The sequence below is a fragment of the Rhinoderma darwinii genome, chromosome 1, assembly GCF_050947455.1.
Source record: "Rhinoderma darwinii isolate aRhiDar2 chromosome 1, aRhiDar2.hap1, whole genome shotgun sequence".
In the NCBI taxonomy this organism is placed as follows: domain Eukaryota; kingdom Metazoa; phylum Chordata; class Amphibia; order Anura; family Rhinodermatidae; genus Rhinoderma; species Rhinoderma darwinii.
Window position 1 is genome coordinate 474,280,615 of NC_134687.1, and position 17,439 is coordinate 474,298,053.

The 17,439-nt window shown below is 43.6% G+C and overlaps 1 protein-coding gene across 1 annotated transcript in view; it reads right to left on the reverse strand.

Annotated features, from left to right (window-relative positions):
* RFLNA (refilin A) overlaps positions 1-17,050 on the reverse strand; it is a 53,462-nt gene extending 36,412 nt beyond the window's left edge. The window contains exons 1-2 of the mRNA XM_075854492.1: positions 16,963-17,050; positions 6,711-7,067 (exon numbers count right to left, since the gene is read on the reverse strand). Coding sequence (XP_075710607.1) covers positions 6,711-6,929 — 219 coding nt within the window. The 5' untranslated portion in view covers positions 6,930-7,067; positions 16,963-17,050. The remainder of the gene's footprint in view (positions 1-6,710; positions 7,068-16,962) is intronic.
* Between the last annotated feature and the right edge of the window lie 389 nt (positions 17,051-17,439).

Consider the following 17,439-nt stretch of genomic DNA (forward strand, 5'->3'; position numbering starts at 1 on the left):
ATGAACGCAGCCGCTGTTTAGAGATGGCAAGGGGGAGAAGAGGGATGCATAATCGAGCAACAACCAGCGGCAAAGAGGAAGCAGTGATTTCTCTCCCTAGATAGAAAGAGCAGCACTGGTCAGATCACTGTTTGATCCGCAGCGGTGGCACCGCAACGGCAGATTTCATTACATCAGAGAATGCCATGCTGAGCCAATAAGCAGCCACTGAACCTGGCATGCTGCAGCTGCTCAGCCATGCCACTCCCTCTATAAGGGTATATAACCGCCGGGTGCAGGGAACTCCGGCAGAAAAACAGCACCAAATTGTGGTGCAGCCTTTTGGCCAGAAGGCCCTCTGCGGAAAACTGCACGTAAAAAAAAAGTTTCATACTTACCTAGCCATGGCGACGTGGCCCTCTGCTGTCCTGCAGCCCGGCCTCCTGGGATGACGTTTTATCCCATGTGACCGCTGCAGCCTGTGATTGGCTACAGCGGTCACATGGGTTGACACGGCATACCAGGTGGCGATATCTGCCATTTGTTGCGGGTTTTACCTTCCCATTGATTTCAAAAGGGAAAATCCGCAACAAAAGAACAATGATTACGCAAATACAATTGACATGCTGCGGATTAAAAACCGCACCGCAGGTCAATGGGGGTTGATCCCCCCATAGTTCTGGTCTGTATGCCTCCTTATATTATACTTTTTTTCTGTCTGTTTTTTTATACTACTTTGTCTTGGATGGTTTCTATCCATATTCTCCATATGATTTATGTACCAGTCTTTGCATGCACTATTTGCACTTTACTGTAGAGGCTGTGGGACCCGACCTATGTGGGGATCCTTTTTCTATGGGTAATGTTACTGCCAATGTACTTGTTTTTACCGATTTTGTCTTTCAATAAAATATTGTCCATTTTTCGCTAGTAGTGGTTCATGTGTGATTTCCTATATAGGTGTTTATACTGTATTATGCGGCGGATAAATCCACAGTATTTATTTACGCTACAAGTGAACTCACCCGTACTGTCTACACTAAACCAACAGCCCCAGTAGCTGCAGGGAAATTAGGCTCTGCAATGGACACTCTGTCCCAGTTTACGTCAGCTTTTTCATGAAAAATAGCAGTAAATACTGTGTTATTTTTGCCGTCAAAATTGCGGACGCCACATCTCTGAACCCCAATGTAATGGCATTGTCACGTAGGTTAATCAAGTGTTCAGTATATATGGTGGCATTATTCATGTATATAGTATATACACCGCGTTCCAAATTATTATGCAAATGTTATTTTTCGCTGATTTTCCTAAATAGTCGATGCAAATGACAGTCAGTATAATCTTCAAGCCATCAACTGTTGGAGTATAATGTGAATTTTATTGAACAAATCTCCTAATGATAACAGATTTTTTTTTAGAAGTAAAAAACTCAAATTGCACCGTTTCAAATTATTATGCACAACAGAGATCAAAACATTTTAAAGGTTGTAAAGAGAACTAAAATGGTAATTTGTTGAATTTGCAGCATCAGGAGGTCATATTTACTGAAATCAAAAGCTCTTTCAATCAAAAAAAACTTAACAGGCCAAGTTACATGTTAACATAGGACCCCTCCTTTGATATCACCTTCACCATTCTTGCATCCATTGAATTTGTGAGTATTTGGACAGTTGCTGCTTGAATATCTTTGCAGGATGTCAGAATAGCCTCCTAGCCTAGAGAACAAAGCCCAATATTTTTGTATAGCTGAAGTGTGGGCCCACAAATGCGCAAACACAGCAAGTGGGCCTGTATGCTTTAAAGTGCTAGGGCTGATTTTATGTCCCAGTCCAGCCCTGTTTATGCCTATGGCTCCATAAGGGGAGAGGACACCATGCATATTGCCGTTTCACCGGCTTCATCAGGGGTAAGGTCCAAATGATGGAATGTTTGTTAAATAGTGTCATATGCAAAGTCAAACAAAAAATATGGCAAAGTAAACTGAGCTTTGTATACAGGAGAATGTACCAGTAAACGTCAGTACCACTCTCAGAATGTTACCCGGAACTATTGCCTGAAATGTGCTCTGTGTTGTGTATAAGGTGATCTGAATGGTATGTAATCATTCTCAATCAACTGATGTATGAGATACTGTAATATTGTATTTTCTTTATTGCAAGCTTTGAGTTCAATAAACGAGTTTAAAAAAAAAAGGTGATAATAGCAGGTATATTTTTTTTCCCCGTTTCTGACCATTTTTCCCTAAAAAGAACAACAAAATTAACTGATATCAGCACCAATTGAAACAAAAAAATGTTGGGATAGACTAGGAGACAAAAAAAACAACCATCATCTTTAGAATACAGCCTTCCATAGTGAAATTTTGCTTCGGTCATTAAGGCCCAAAACATCCCTGGTCATGAAAGATGATATTTGTGTAAGGCCCTGTTCACTTCAGCGTTGAGGGGTTCCCTCAATGGAAAGGCGAACGGAAACCTTAGCTTCCGTTTGCATCACCATTGATCTCAATGGTGACGGAAACTTTGCTAATGCTTTCCGTTTGTCACCGTTGTGAACGGCTTCCGTTGTTTTGACGGAATCAATAGCGCAGTCGATCTAATCGCTTGAGTGCATCAGATACTATATCCTGGCCTGTATATTCACACAATATACACTAGATTCTACTAAACAACAAACCCGCCTAGTTCCCCATTACTCTGCTGCCAACACAGGAGTATGCTACACAGATACTTTTCAGACACAACTACTTCCCATATGTCTCATATTAAATATCCATCTCCTTTTCATCTAGTGCATCAGGAATGTCTGTAAGAAATTAACAGTAACCAGGTCTTCAGTAGAGGCTGCATAAGGTCCACTAATGGACAACATTAACTACTTTATTTGTAAACTCAGAAAGGAGTTAAAAGGCCTGAGTTGCTTCATTCTGGTTAAATCCAGTAAGGGATAGACATACATTTCAAAGCCGTGTGCTATTCATCCTAAATATGAATAGATATTGAAAATATCATTAAAATGTATCTTGTCGGATTTGGAAAAAAAAATAAAAATCTGGAAACACAATCTATTTTATCTCTGATATTTGGTTCATATCCTTTAGGGTGGCTTCACACACAGCGTTTTTAGGAAAAACGCCTGGTTTGCGGCAATATATGCTGTGGCCAGATGTTAGCTGTATGTCAATGGGGAAATATAGAATGCACTACAAACATGGCGGGTTTTTTTAGGTGGCGCTTTTCTGTTTTGTTTAGCATTTTTTGGGTCAGTGGCGTTTTTTCAAAATCACAGCAAGGCTGGCTTTGGCAATTTTCAAGAATTTAGTGCAGTTTTTCTCCCAAGGACCCACTCTTTTGCCTCTTTAAAAATATGCACGTGTCACTGAGTGTGATGTTTTTTATGGCATTTTTGGTGGCCTTTTTTCAGAATAAATCATGTGTTGTAAAAAGGATTCTTTGCCTCAGATAATATTTTAAATTAGCATGATGGTGAAAAATGGCACTTAAATAAAAAATAAAAATAGATCAGTTGTAAAATACGCTGTTAGCAAAAAACAATACAAGTGGATGGGGTTTTCAAAACCCCATCCACATGTAGCGGAAAATTTGTTGAAGAGAAGCAGCAGAATATTACCGCAAATTTCAACCTTTGCAATGTACAGACTAAAACCTGTGGCAAATCTGCTGCTAAATCAGCAACAAAATTTGCGTGTTACATATGCAGTTCTTGACACAGATCTGTTGCAGATTTCCAGCGACATTCGCAGAAACATCCGCAGTAAAAATTGTTTGCCAGATCTGAACATGCCAGCACACTGAACTCTTCTTCAATTACTATCAATTTACTATCTCTCTTCTCACCTAAGTTCCTGTTCACATGTGTAATCTCCAAATGCAAAACGCTACATTTTTACAAATCTCATTTACATTTATATAACATCTGGATGCCGCATTGTTTCAATTGTTATAAAACTCCGCAGAAAAACAGCAGTAAAATGCAAAGGGTGGACTTGGACTTAGAAAGGACCTGGCATTTATCCAAAAAACTGCAGTTGGCGTCTCAGTTAGATTGCAGGCGCCTCACAGATTCTGATGCTTTTTATTTTTTTCTTCTAGCCCCCGCCGTTGCTGAGATATCGGGGCAGTTAGTGCTGGTGTCCGATATGCAAAAGAGGCCTTTGACTGCCAAGCGGGCGGTTACCACTTATCAAGTGACAGGTGTTACCCGCCCACTCGACCGTCAAAGGCCTTATTTGCATATCAGGCACCAAAACTAACAGCACCGATATCTGAGCAACAGTGGGGGCTAGAAGAAAAAAAATAAAAAGCGTCAGAATCTGTGAGGCGCCTGCAATCTAACTGAGATGTCAGCAGTTTTTTGGGCGGGTGAACGGTTCTCTTTAAAGTACTTTTCAGCTTTAACACAAACTTAAAATGGAAATTAGTTCAACGCTACAACAAGATACCTAGTGAAATACTAAGATTTGTGTAATCTTTCTGTTCTAATAACGTATTTTATTACCAATTCAAGAATGACACATAGGGGGAGAGTTATCAAACTGGTGCAAAGGAAAAGTGGAGATGTTGTCCATAGCAACCAATCAAATTCCACCCCTCATTGTTCAGAGGCCCTTTGGAAAATAGAAGCAGCAACATGATTGGTTACCATGGGCAACTACTGCACTTTTGCTTTGCACCAGTTTTGATACATTTTCCTTATGCTCTTCTATAAAAACACTTACAGAAGTCATTTAAAGGGTATATTCACCTTTGAATACCATGTAGTTACATATAGAATTTATCTGCGTAAAAAGTTGAGTAACTTTGTCAATTACATTGCATTACTTATCTTGTACTGTTCCTGAATTGCAGCCTGTATTATAGTCCAGAGCTGTATTCATAATTCTGCTAGTTGTCACTGCCACTAGTTTCTTGACAGACACATATGTAGCTTAGCTCCTATAATACATTGCTTATGTTTTACTGGATTCTAGGACAGTTTGTTTTTCTTATATCAAATTACCGTGCAGCCCTTGGTATAAAAACTTCCCAGAATGCAAATCCCCACAGCAAACTCTGTGCAGACACTGAACAAGCAAAGAATGCTGGAGAATTGAGGTTTGAACTTGAAGTCTATAATCTTATATTGTAGACCAAGCTTTTATTTTAGGCTCTATTTATATGTCAAAATAGAAATTTAAACCGCATTGGGGCAGACTACTACTACTACTACTACTGCTACTGCTACTGCTACTGCTGCTGCTGCTGCTGCTGCTGCTGCTGCTGCTACTTTCTAAACTAAGTTGCACCTTCTTTTTGGTGCTAATCCTTTTAGACAAATTTATCAATGAAATTCCCAAAAAGAAGAGACCTTTGTGACTCATCCAACAGGAGGTTTGTCTTCAGACACGCCAAACTGCACCAAAATTTTGGTGAAAAAAAATGGTATAAAGTAAGCCAGGAGGTGGCGCAAAATTGATAATCAAGCATGAGCCACTGTGATAAATTTGGTGCATCTAGTCTAACTGCGCTGACGTCAATCATTCGGCACCAGCACGGTTAGGGGACCGTCTCAGATTACGGCTTCCTCCATATTACCCAATATATCTGTATTATGATGACATATAGAGATCTTCTAATGAGTTACCTTCATAGCGTAGCCTTTTTTGAGGACACATTTACCAGCATGTTATTTGGCCTGAAAAAACTAATTCATTTTGCCACATTACTGGAAAACGGACAAATAAATAAGCGTGTCTGATGTTCCAGGTTGAGTTTGAGTGGTGACAAAACTCAATGATATCGGGATATCACTATCTGTGTTTTGTTCATAAAAAAACACAGGTAAAACTAACACATCTTAATAGAGAGTTCTCACATTGATATAGTCAGCTCTACTACATCTGTCCCAGAGCCCTTGCAGCCTCGTCGCCAATTCTATTAGCAGTGTGAACTTGGCATAGTTAATGCTCAACACAATATTACCATATAAAAGGAGGGGGAACAGCCCAAGGGACAGTTAAACTTTTCTCCTGCAAATGATGGAAGGGGGAGTATGGACTTCAAGCCCTCCTGTTTTCTAGAATGGGGGGTGTATTGACTTGAGCCAGAACTAGGACAGGGGATCAATTTTTAGTTTTTTATGTGGCCTTTTTTTCCCTCTGTACATTCCTGTATATAAAATAAAATGCTGGAGCTAAAGAATTCAAGATTGCATTTGCAAGCGAATAATGGCGTGTCAGACTACACATATGATGTAGTCGTTTTCTTGTTGCAGTAATTCTTTACAACCTGTAAGCACCCTACATCTTCTCTTCATTCACATGTCCCTGACAATAGGTACAAGGTCCTCATCAATACAAGAAAAAGGTCACATATGTAAAGCCACAACAGAAGACGGTTTCTGGTTTGAACTTTAAGCATCTAAGTAATTATTCTAATACATTATTGACTTGTTCCCTTATTACAGAGAAAAGTTATGACAGAGAAAAAACGGAAGGATTAGTAAACCACTTATTTTTTACATTAAAACCTCAAGTGCATTCTACGGCGTACATAAAACCCCACCCTGCAACCATTAACATGCTCTAATAGGGTGTAAACACAATGGAATACAAGCTAAAAAGCCATGAACAAGTTAACACAAGACACGTCCTTAGAATATGGGAATAGAGGAATGCAAGTGTGATCAAATAAACAGTTTAGCTATTAGAGCAAGAATAAAGTACATACCACTTTTCCCTCTCTGGTTTCCTTCTTGAAGGCATATCCCGGGTATTGTGTTGGTGTAATTATGCCCTCAGCTCTGCTGTCAGTAATGCCAGGAGAGATAGAATAGAAAGGAGGACTGGGGCTCGGTGGGAGGCCAGAATCCGGACTATCCAATAACCCTTCCCGATTCTTGTCCTTCAAGCTGTCTTCCATCCCTTGCAAATTCAGATGTCCTACCATGTCTGGCACAGCCTTGGTCAACTCCCAGGAAAACCTGATCCAATGTTTGTTTATTTCTTCCACACGTTGGATTCACAGATCAGAAGGAATTCTTGGATCTTCCCACTGTGAACATGCAGACCACCCTTAGATCAGACCCTAGATTAAGAATAAATGAATATTAAAAAGGGAAATACAATACCAATCCCCCCCATTATTTATATACATTTGTCAGATCTACAGGAGCCACCGATCCTCTGTAAAGCAATACCTTAGCACTAACTCAGTCATAGTGGCAGCATCGCTTCTATGTCAACAGGAACACTGTGGCTCTACTCTTCCATACACTATTCTGTTATCTGTCCTGCAACCCAATGATTCAGCTCCCACCATAAATGAAAAGCTGTTTCCTGAAATGGCATCAAAGAAAGAGTTCAAAAGTTATAGAAATTCCCTTATTGAAATTCTATCCCAGAGCAGTGTGACATTGGATGTGACAGTTCTGTAGGAGACGCCAGGGAGGAACTTGTGCTTTCAGATTTGATCTTCTTTATCGGTATAACAAATATGCAAGAACTACATGCCACATATCTTTGTTTTATTTCCTGGTATTTGTAGAATCCCTGTAATAATACCAGTGCCAGAAGCCCTACAGGGCCTGACATTGAGGTAGAAGCGCAAAAGAAAAACGTATACATTGTCCTGCATTATGATCAAGTAAGTCATGTGCAGTTACAGCACATCTTTACTCAAAAATCAAAACTTAACTGTACAAAGAATGCTTCTATCTCTTCTATATGTTGTGTTTTATTTCCTATGTTAGCCAGTTATGCTCTTGACCTCATATTCTTACCGAAGTTGCAGCAAACATTTTTAGGAGATAAGGAAGCAACCATTTAGTCTCATAGTCACCCAGACTTCGTAGAATTGCATGGTCTCTGCACTTTTCTCTCTTCTTCACCCTTCCACTCCTATCTTTATGGCTCAATTTAGATAAATTTCACACTTATTTTTTTTTATTTAAAAAAAATAAATAATCAAATTGTTGTGCTTTAATACAGCAACTTTAGAGGAATGACGCAAACCACTTTAGCATTGTAATTGGCCTTTCTGTATATGTAAGTTTAGCTTACAAACATGACGTGTTTCATAAAATAGGAATCAAGAAACAATGGGCCTACCTAACAAACAGTGTACATGTAATGACAGGGATAGGGAAACGAACAAGTGAGCCCTAATTTACCCGCCACTCTGTCCCTGCCTACTTGCAACGACCCGCCCTAGGCGACGGGGTATAACTGGGCGGCGGTCCCTACGCTCAGTAAGTGCACGAGACAAACATACAAGGGAATACAAAGCAAAGGGAAAGGGGCAGTTGCCCACGGCAACACCGTGAGCAACAGAGTGGTGAACGAGCCAAGTCAAACCAGGAGAGCACGAGGTACCAAACGCAGAGCAGAAGAGTAGTCAGTAAGCCAGGGTCAGTATGGAGCAGGATCAAATAATTAGGAGCTGTAGCTGGGCCAGGAAACCACACGGAAAGAATCACAAGCAAGGAGGAACAGGAAAGGCAGGTATAAATAGACAGAGGGCGGGAGCTAGCTCCGTCTGGCCAGGCTGCGATAGGCTCTCCCACTCCTAAGCCTGCCATCCTGAGTGGTGGAAGAAGGAGTCAGTCTCAGAGACGTAGATTCAGGTGTAGACTGATTACCTATGGGAGTTAACCCCGAAGCTGTGCCTGGCAGATCCTTTACAGTACCCCCCCTTTTATGAGGGGCCACCGGACCCTTTCTAAGTGGACCTGGTTTACTGGGGAAGCGAAGGTGGAACTTCCTGACCAATACCCCAGCGTGAACATCCCGGGCGGGTACCCAAGTCCTCTCCTCAGGCCCGTATCCTCTCCAATGGACCAGGTACTGGAGGGAGCCTTGGACCATCTTGCTGTCCACAATCTTGGCCACCTCGAATTCCACCCCCTCAGGGGTGAGAACGGGAACAGGAGGTTTTCTCGAGGGAGCCAAGGACGGGGAGCAGCGTTTAAGGAGGGAGGCATGAAACACGTCGTGTATACGAAAAGATGGGGGTAACTCCAGCCGGAAGGAGACAGGATTGAGGACTTCAATGACCTTATACGGCCCAATAAACCGGGGAGCAAACTTCTTGGACGGGACCTTAAGACGCAAGTTCCTAGACGATAACCACACCAGATCCCCGACCATAAACAAGGGGTTAGCAGAACGTTTTCTATCAGCCTGAGTTTTTTGTACGCTCTGGGACACCTCTAGGTTCTTCTGAACCTGGGCCCAGACTGTGCACAGTTCCCGATGAACGACCTCTACCTCGGGATTGTTGGAACTACCAGGTGAAACGGAGGAGAACCGTGGATTAAACCCAAAATTACAGAAAAAGGGGGAGACCCCTGACGAGTTACTGACCCGGTTATTAAGGGAAAATTCAGCGAGGGGAATGAATGAGACCCAATCATATTGACAGTCAGAGATAAAACACCTTAAATATTGTTCTAGAGATTGATTAGTCCTCTCAGTTTGGCCATTGGTTTCAGGATGGAAGGCAGAGGAGAAGGACAGATCAATCTCCAACTTCTTACAGAAGGCTCTCCAAAACAAAGAAACAAATTGTACCCCTCTGTCCGAAACAATATTGACAGGGACCCCATGGAGACGCAGGATGTGTTTGACAAACAAGGTAGCTAACGTCTTGGCGTTGGGTAGTTTCTTGAGGGGCACAAAGTGGCACATCTTACTGAAGCGGTCTACTACCACCCACACCACCGACTTGCCTTGGGATGGAGGCAAATCGGTGATAAAATCCATGGAGATATGTGTCCAAGGTCTCTGGAGAATGGGCAACGAACGTAGTAAGCCCACTGGTCGGGACCTGGGAGTCTTGGACCTAGCACAAACCTCACAAGTGGCGACGTAGGCCTTAACGTCTTTAGGCAACCCAGGCCACCAATAGTTTCTGGCAATGAGGTGTTTGGTACCCAGGATGCCTGGATGACCAGATAGTGCGGAGTCATGATTTTCCCTAAGTACCCTTAGCCGGTATTGCAGGGGAACAAACAGCTTGTCCTCAGGAAGGTTCCCGGGAGCTGAACCTTGATCAGCCGCAATTTCAGAGACTAAATCAGAATCAATAGAAGAAATGATTATACCGGGAGGCAAAATACAAGCAGGATCTTCCTCCGAAGGAGGGCTGGCCATGAAGCTACGCGACAGTGCATCGGCCTTAATATTTTTAGACCCAGCCCTATAGGTAACCAAGTTGAATCTGGTAAAAAATAGCGCCCATCGAGCTTGTCTCGGATTTAGCCTCCGGGCAGATTCTAGGAAAACCAGATTCTTGTGGTCGGTAAGGACCGTTACCTGGTGCCTAGCCCCCTCCAGGAAGTGGCGCCACTCTTCAAATGCCCATTTAATGGCTAAGAGTTCGCGGTTGCCAATATCATAGTTACTCTCAGTGGGCGAAAACATCCTGGAGAAGAAGGCACAGGGGCGGAGATAGGTGAGGGACCTGGTACCCTGGGACAAGACAGCCCCCACTCCCACCTCGGATGCGTCAACTTCCACGATAAATGGCTCCATTTGGTTGGGCTGAACCAGCACCGGGGCTGAGATAAAGCACTTCTTAAGGACCTCAAAAGCCTGGACAGCCTCAGGAGACCAGTGGAGGAGATCAGCACCTTTGCGAGTGAGGTCCGTAAGAGGCTTAGCGATGACCGAGAAGTTAGCAATAAATCTCCTGTAATAATTAGCGAACCCCAAAAAACACTGTAACGCCTTCAGGGAGGCAGGTTGGACCCATTCCGCCACAGCCTGAACCTTGGCGGGGTCCATGCGGAATTCATGAGGAGTGAGGATTTGACCCAAAAATGGTATCTCCTGTACCCCAAACACACATTTTTCAGTTTTTGCAAACAGTTTGTTTTCCCGAAGGACCTGGAGCACCTTCCTGACATGCTCAATGTGGGAGGGCCAGTCCTTGGAAAACACCAGTATGTCATCAAGGTACACTACAAGAAATATCCCCAGGTAATCTCTCAAAATCTCATTTATGAAATTCTGGAAGACCGCCGGCGCATTACACAACCCAAAGGGCATGACGAGGTATTCGAAATGACCTTCGGGCGTGTTAAACGCAGTCTTCCACTCATCCCCCTCTTTGATGCGGATAAGGTTATACGCCCCCCGTAGATCAAACTTAGAGAACCATTGGGCCCCCTGAACCTGATTAAAGAGATCAGGAATCAAAGGAAGGGGATACTGGTTCCTTACAGTGACCTTATTCAGGTTACGGTAGTCAATGCATGGCCTAAGACCACCATCCTTCTTCCCTACGAAGAAGAAGCCAGCACCTACCGGAGAAGTAGAGGGGCGAATGTAACCCTTGGCCAGGCATTCCTGGATATACTCTCTCATGGCTTCACGTTCGGGACAAGAAAGATTAAATATCCTACCCTTAGGAAGATTAGCTCCTGGTACCAATTCGATAGCGCAATCGTATTCTCTATGAGGAGGTAACACTTCGGAGGCCTCCTTAGAGAAAACATCAGCGAAGTCCCGAACAAACTCAGGTAGCGTGTTCACCTCCTCAGGGGGAGAAATAGAATTAACAGAAAAACATGACGTCAAACATTCATTACCCCATTTGGTAAGCTCCCCAGTATTCCAGTCAAACGTGGGATTATGCAACTGCAACCAGGGAAGGCCTAAAACCAAATCGGACGATAATCCCTGCATCAACAGTACAGAGCACTGCTCCAAATGCATGGAGCCAACAAGGAGTTCAAAAACAGGGGTATGCTGTGTAAAATAACCATTAGCAAGAGGAGTGGAGTCGATACCCACTACCGGGACAGGTTTAGGCAAATCAATCAAAGGCATAGCAAGAGACATAGCAAATTCCACAGACATGATATTAGCAGAGGACCCTGAATCCACGAAGGCACTGCCGGTAGCAGACCTACCACGAAAAGAGACCTGAAAGGGAAGCAAGATCTTATTACGTTTCATATTTACAGGAAATACCTGTGCGCCCAAGTGACCTCCCCGATGATCACTTAGGCGCGGAAGTTCTCCGGCTGCATTCTTACGCTTAGGACAGTTGTTCACTTGATGCTTGTCATCCCCACAGTAGGAGCAGAGACCATTCTTCCTGCGGAAATCTCTACGTTGTTGGGGGGACACGAAGGCCCCGAGTTGCATAGGTACCTCGGAGTCTTCCGGGGAAGAACAAAGCAACGGAACCTTGGGAGGCATCATGGGGGAGTCGGAGGAGAAAACACATAAACGTTTGCGTTGTCGTTCCCTGAGACGTCGGTCAAGTCGTACCGCTAAAGCCATAACCTGGTCTAGGGACTTAGAAGAGGGATAGCTAACTAGCAGGTCTATCAGGGCATTCGACAGACCCAACCTAAACTGGCACCTTAAGGCAGGATCATTCCACCGAGAAGCTACGCACCACTTCCTAAAGTCAGAACAATACTCCTCAACAGGTCTCTTACCCTGACGTAAGGTCACCAGCTGACTCTCGGCAAAGGCAGTCTTGTCAGTCTCGTCATAAATGAGTCCAAGAGCAGAAAAGAAAAGATCAACGGAGGAAAGTTCAGGGGCGTCAGGAGCCAAGGAGAAGGCCCATTCTTGGGGCCCGTCCTGGAGCCGGGACATAATAATACCCACTCGCTGGCTCTCAGAACCTGAGGAGTGGGGCTTTAAGCGAAAGTAAAGCCTAAAACTCTCCCGAAAGGAGAGAAAAGCCCTCCGGTCCCTTGAGAACCGGTCGGGCAACTTGAGGTGGGGTTCAGGAGGTGAGGTGAGGGGAACTACCAAGGTAGCATCAGACTGGTTGACCCTCTGAGCCAGGGCCTGGACCTGTAGGGAGAGACCCTGCATTTGCTGAGCCAGGGTCTAAAGGGGGTCCATAGTGGTGTCAGGGACCAGGGTAGACTAGGTATATGGGCTTGTGATTATGTAATGACAGGGATAGGGAAACGAACAAGTGAGCCCTAATCTACCCGCCACTCTGTCCCTGCCTACTTGCAACGACCCGCCCTAGGCGACAGGGTACAACTGGGCGGCGGTCCCTACGCTCAGTAAGTGCACGAGGCAAACATACAAGGGAATACAAAGCAAAGGGAAAGGGGCAGTTGCCCACGGCAACACCGTGAGCAACAGAGTGGTGAACGAGCCAAGTCAAACCAGGAGAGCACGAGGTACCAAACGCAGAGCAGAAGAGTAGTCAGTAAGCCAGGGTCAGTATGGAGCAGGATCAAATAGTTAGGAGCTGTAGCTGGGCCAGGAAACCACACGGAAAGAATCACAAGCAAGGAGGAACAGGAAAGGCAGGTATAAATAGACAGAGGGCGAGAGCTAGCTCCATCTGGCCAGGCTGCGATAGGCTCTCCCACTCCTAAGCTTGCCATCCTGAGTGGTGGAAGCTGGAGTCAGTCTCAGAGACGTAGATTCAGGTGTAGACTGATTACCTATGGGAGATAACCCCGAAGCTGTGCCTGGCAGATCCTTTACAGTACACTTAGACCAGGCAGGAATTATAATTTATAATAAGACCTGTTTGACACTTTTCCTCTTTATTATTGCTGATTTGGCTTATTTTGCACCAGAATTTTGTGCCCGTTTTTAGGCTTTTTTTTTTTTGGTGCATTTAAGTCACGCCTCTTTTTACAGGGAGCCACACCTTTTCCCTGCTTAGTCACACCCCCTTTTTGGACCACTTTTAGAAAGTGTCTAGTGAGGTGCAAACTTCAAAATTGCGGCAAAATGCATTTGTCGACATTTTCTATACCCAGACACAGTAGTGAATCTGCCCCAATATGTATGGTAAATGAATACAAACATACATGAATATATAAATCATTCTGCCCTATTGTAACTTCTACCAGACACAAACTATTGTTTATATGCAGTTGCCCATAAATAAAGTTTTTAGCTGTCATGTTTCAAAAGTATTTTTCGAAAATAAATACAGCATCTCGATTGGTTGATGTGGGGCAATTGTTCCACTTCTCCTGGCACTAGTTTTGATAAATATAGATTTTCCCAAACCTGCTATAGTTCTCAAATAAAGCACACAGTAATATTGGGGCACCTGAAACTCCAGGCTAAACTCCCACTCCCCAAAACCTTAATTATATGGGGTACCATGAAGGTCATGATCTGGGGAAAGTAGGCCCACAGGTAAAGCTGGCCATAGACACAAAACAGTTGTCAGGTGAAAACCACTGACAAGAATCTTGGGACAACCCCGTCAGTGTTGCGATCCCACTCTCTCTTTGGAAGACCTGTCGTAACCGTGTTTTACATACAGTAGTCAACCATTAATAGCAGCCTCCCCTGACAATAATGGTATATTCTCACACGGCAGACTTGACATCTGAATGGGGATGCTTCTACAGCTTGTGCATGAATTCCTGCAAGCCCCGTTCAGGTGAATAGGATAATATCGGAGAAATATCCATCTTATGGATGATATCCATGGGTTTCAGCAGCAGATGGAGTGCTTTCATTTACAAAGAGAGTTGTCTTCACTGGACAACTCCTTTAAGTGCTTGTCCACACGTAACGGAATTGCTGCGTATTTTCTGTCCGGAATTGCAGACGGAAAATACGCAGCAAAATACAGTAGCAGCAAAGTGGGTGTGATTGAACAAATGTCATCCACACGCTGCAGAAAATTTAGTCCAGAAATTCACCTGTAATTTTAGTTCCGCAGCATGTCAATCATTGCTGCGGAAAGTAGACTGATTTTCTGATGTGCTGCGAAATTTCTTACAGGGGTGAAAATAACATCACAGGAAGAAGAAATATCACCAAAACACAGCACGTGAAAAAAAAAAACAGCAAAAATCCAAACTATATTCCGCAGTAAAAAAAAAAAAGCATGAAATGGTGCGGATTATCCGCAGAGGATTTTCTGCCAGTTGATGCGTAGATGCTGTAGAAATTTTCTGCAGCAAAGCCGTTACGTGTGGACAAGCCCTAAGTGAAATTTTAAAAATGGGTGGGATTGGCACCACTTCTGGTAAATTTTTTCTTTTTGCTTGGCGTATCACCTTACAACCTGCAAATATGAAAGTTAGAGATTCTATGATCTTATCGAGGAGAGTAACATTTTGGTTAAACATGTTTCTCTCTTCACAGCAGATGTCTGTCTCCAGCCCTGAAATAGCCAATAGTTTTTAAGAATTATTGGCAAATCAAAAGCAAATTTGTCAAGGTATAGAAAATGTCCCTGCCCCTTTCTTCCTATCCCTGCCCCTTTCTTCCTATCCCTGCCCCTTTCTTCCTATCTCTTGCTGTCTGGACCAGACGTGTAGGCAGAACGCACACACAGTATGTTTTCTAGGGAAGTGGCAACGCTAAATATGAACAAGTGATTGCCGACCCTGCATTGTCTTCCCTGAACTGTCCAATCATTGGCCCAAATTACATACTCAGAGTGCCGCTTAACAGATGGCACGGCCAAAAATGATTCATTAGATCGAAAAAACACTGTAATGGTCTGTTTACTGGGGCACATCCTTTAAAATATATAGACCGCAAGAGTGGCGTAATATGCGGTACACAAATTGCACAAATAACATGCAACATATTTATGAATGCCATTTTTAGTTTTGTATTATGATTATGACACGATGTATGACAGAGCATCAAACTTGCAACGGTTGTGCCAAAAATTTTATGGACTTACAGTATATGTACGACAGCCATGAGGTAAATGCAAGGAAGAGAAGTGTATTGACTATGTTTACTATGCGGAGTTGTGCCAAATGTATGTTTTGATACAGTTGACACAAATGTATCTTATTTCTGTGCCATATCTCTAATGTCTACAAGTACTGGGAAAATCATTCCGCTCAAAGCAAAATAAAACTCTGCTATTCCCCATAATCGGCTTTTCCAACTCTGTGACTGTCTAAGTTGTGGCTTGGACCTGCTTTATTACTTTTACCATGGGGAGATCCAGGTGAAGCTACTGTACCATGCCAGTAAGAGGTTAACTCCGTATAATATCTCTAGGACTAGTAACCTGAGCTTGTGCAATTTTAGGGAAGCAGTGTACTGTAAACATAGGTAGACCAAATGGGAATTCCAGCCCGGGATCAATGCCCTCATTCTACTCTTTAGCACAAACTGCCTTTACAGTACATCAATTCAAACCATATGAAAAAGAATATCATTGTATCCAATACTTAACCCATTCTCTCCCAGAACCACTTGAGAAATAGGTGGACAGGCTAAAGTGCCCATACACATTAGGTGGAACAAATGTAGGGGTAAAATATTTTTACAGAAGGCTTCATAGGACTAGGTCAGGGTAATAACTACAGGGGAACCAGATAACTAAAAACGATTGCAGTCTCCCCCAAAATTATTAAAATATACCCGATTTCATGGCCACCTCACCTGAGAAAAAGAAATGGGAAGCCCTGGTTCTCAGAGCGGACCCCCAGCAGCTGTGAACCCCCTGATCACGTTTCTGACTGATATGACCTAGCAGTGTTTTAGTGGAAAGTCCCTTTAATATGGCTTGTTCACTTTACATCTTATTAGTGACTACTAATATGCCAACACACCGCAGCTACTCACTGGTCTATGCTGCGACGCATTGCACCCTTTTTCTGGATGGATCATATACAATATAGACATTTAACTCTTACCCTGCCACACCACAAAGTTACTATATAGTGGAGGAATGAATTTTACAATAAACCAACATTACAGATCCTCTTTTATAAATCTAGCAGAGCGGATTTTGTCATCACAGCTGATCAATCATATCAGGGACAGTTTGAATTGACATGGGACTGCAGGAAAGCCTTCCGTCATAACAGTTATCACAATTCACAAACAATGCTGCCCCAACAAATTCAGCTTTGCTACATCAATATACAGAACATACTATAAACAGCAGTGTGCAGAGAAACAGAGAGCGGGAAGTATGACTGGCATAGAATATAAAGACTGACACATAAGCAGAGCACTGACAGCTGGCAGAGAGGGTACAGGGCACTTACTAGTCTCTGACTTCTCCTTGCATTGAGGTGATAGAGATTCTTCAGCAGAGAGCTGAAGGCGAGTGTTCCCTGGAGCTGCTGCTGCTCTCAGATCTGGAGGGAATCCAGCCCATCCACTACAGGGCTGCCCTACTGAGGGAGGGACAGAGGTGGAGGCAGCACAGCTGATCTGTGAATGTCACAATGGTCTGTACTGCAGCAGCCTGTCACCAGCTGAAGGCGGGCGGGTAGGGGCACAGGCCACCGACGTTACCTAGATTATGTGGAGCTCAATGAGAACAGTCCCATGTGCTCCCTGTTAGGGTATGTTCACACACACTAATTACGGACGTAATTCGGGCGTTTTTGCCCCGAATTACGTCCGAAAAATGCGCCTCGATAGCGTTGACAATCATCTGCCCATTGAAAGCAATGGGCTGACGTTTGTCTGTTCACACAAGGCGTATATTTACGCGCCGCTGTCAAATGACGGCGCGT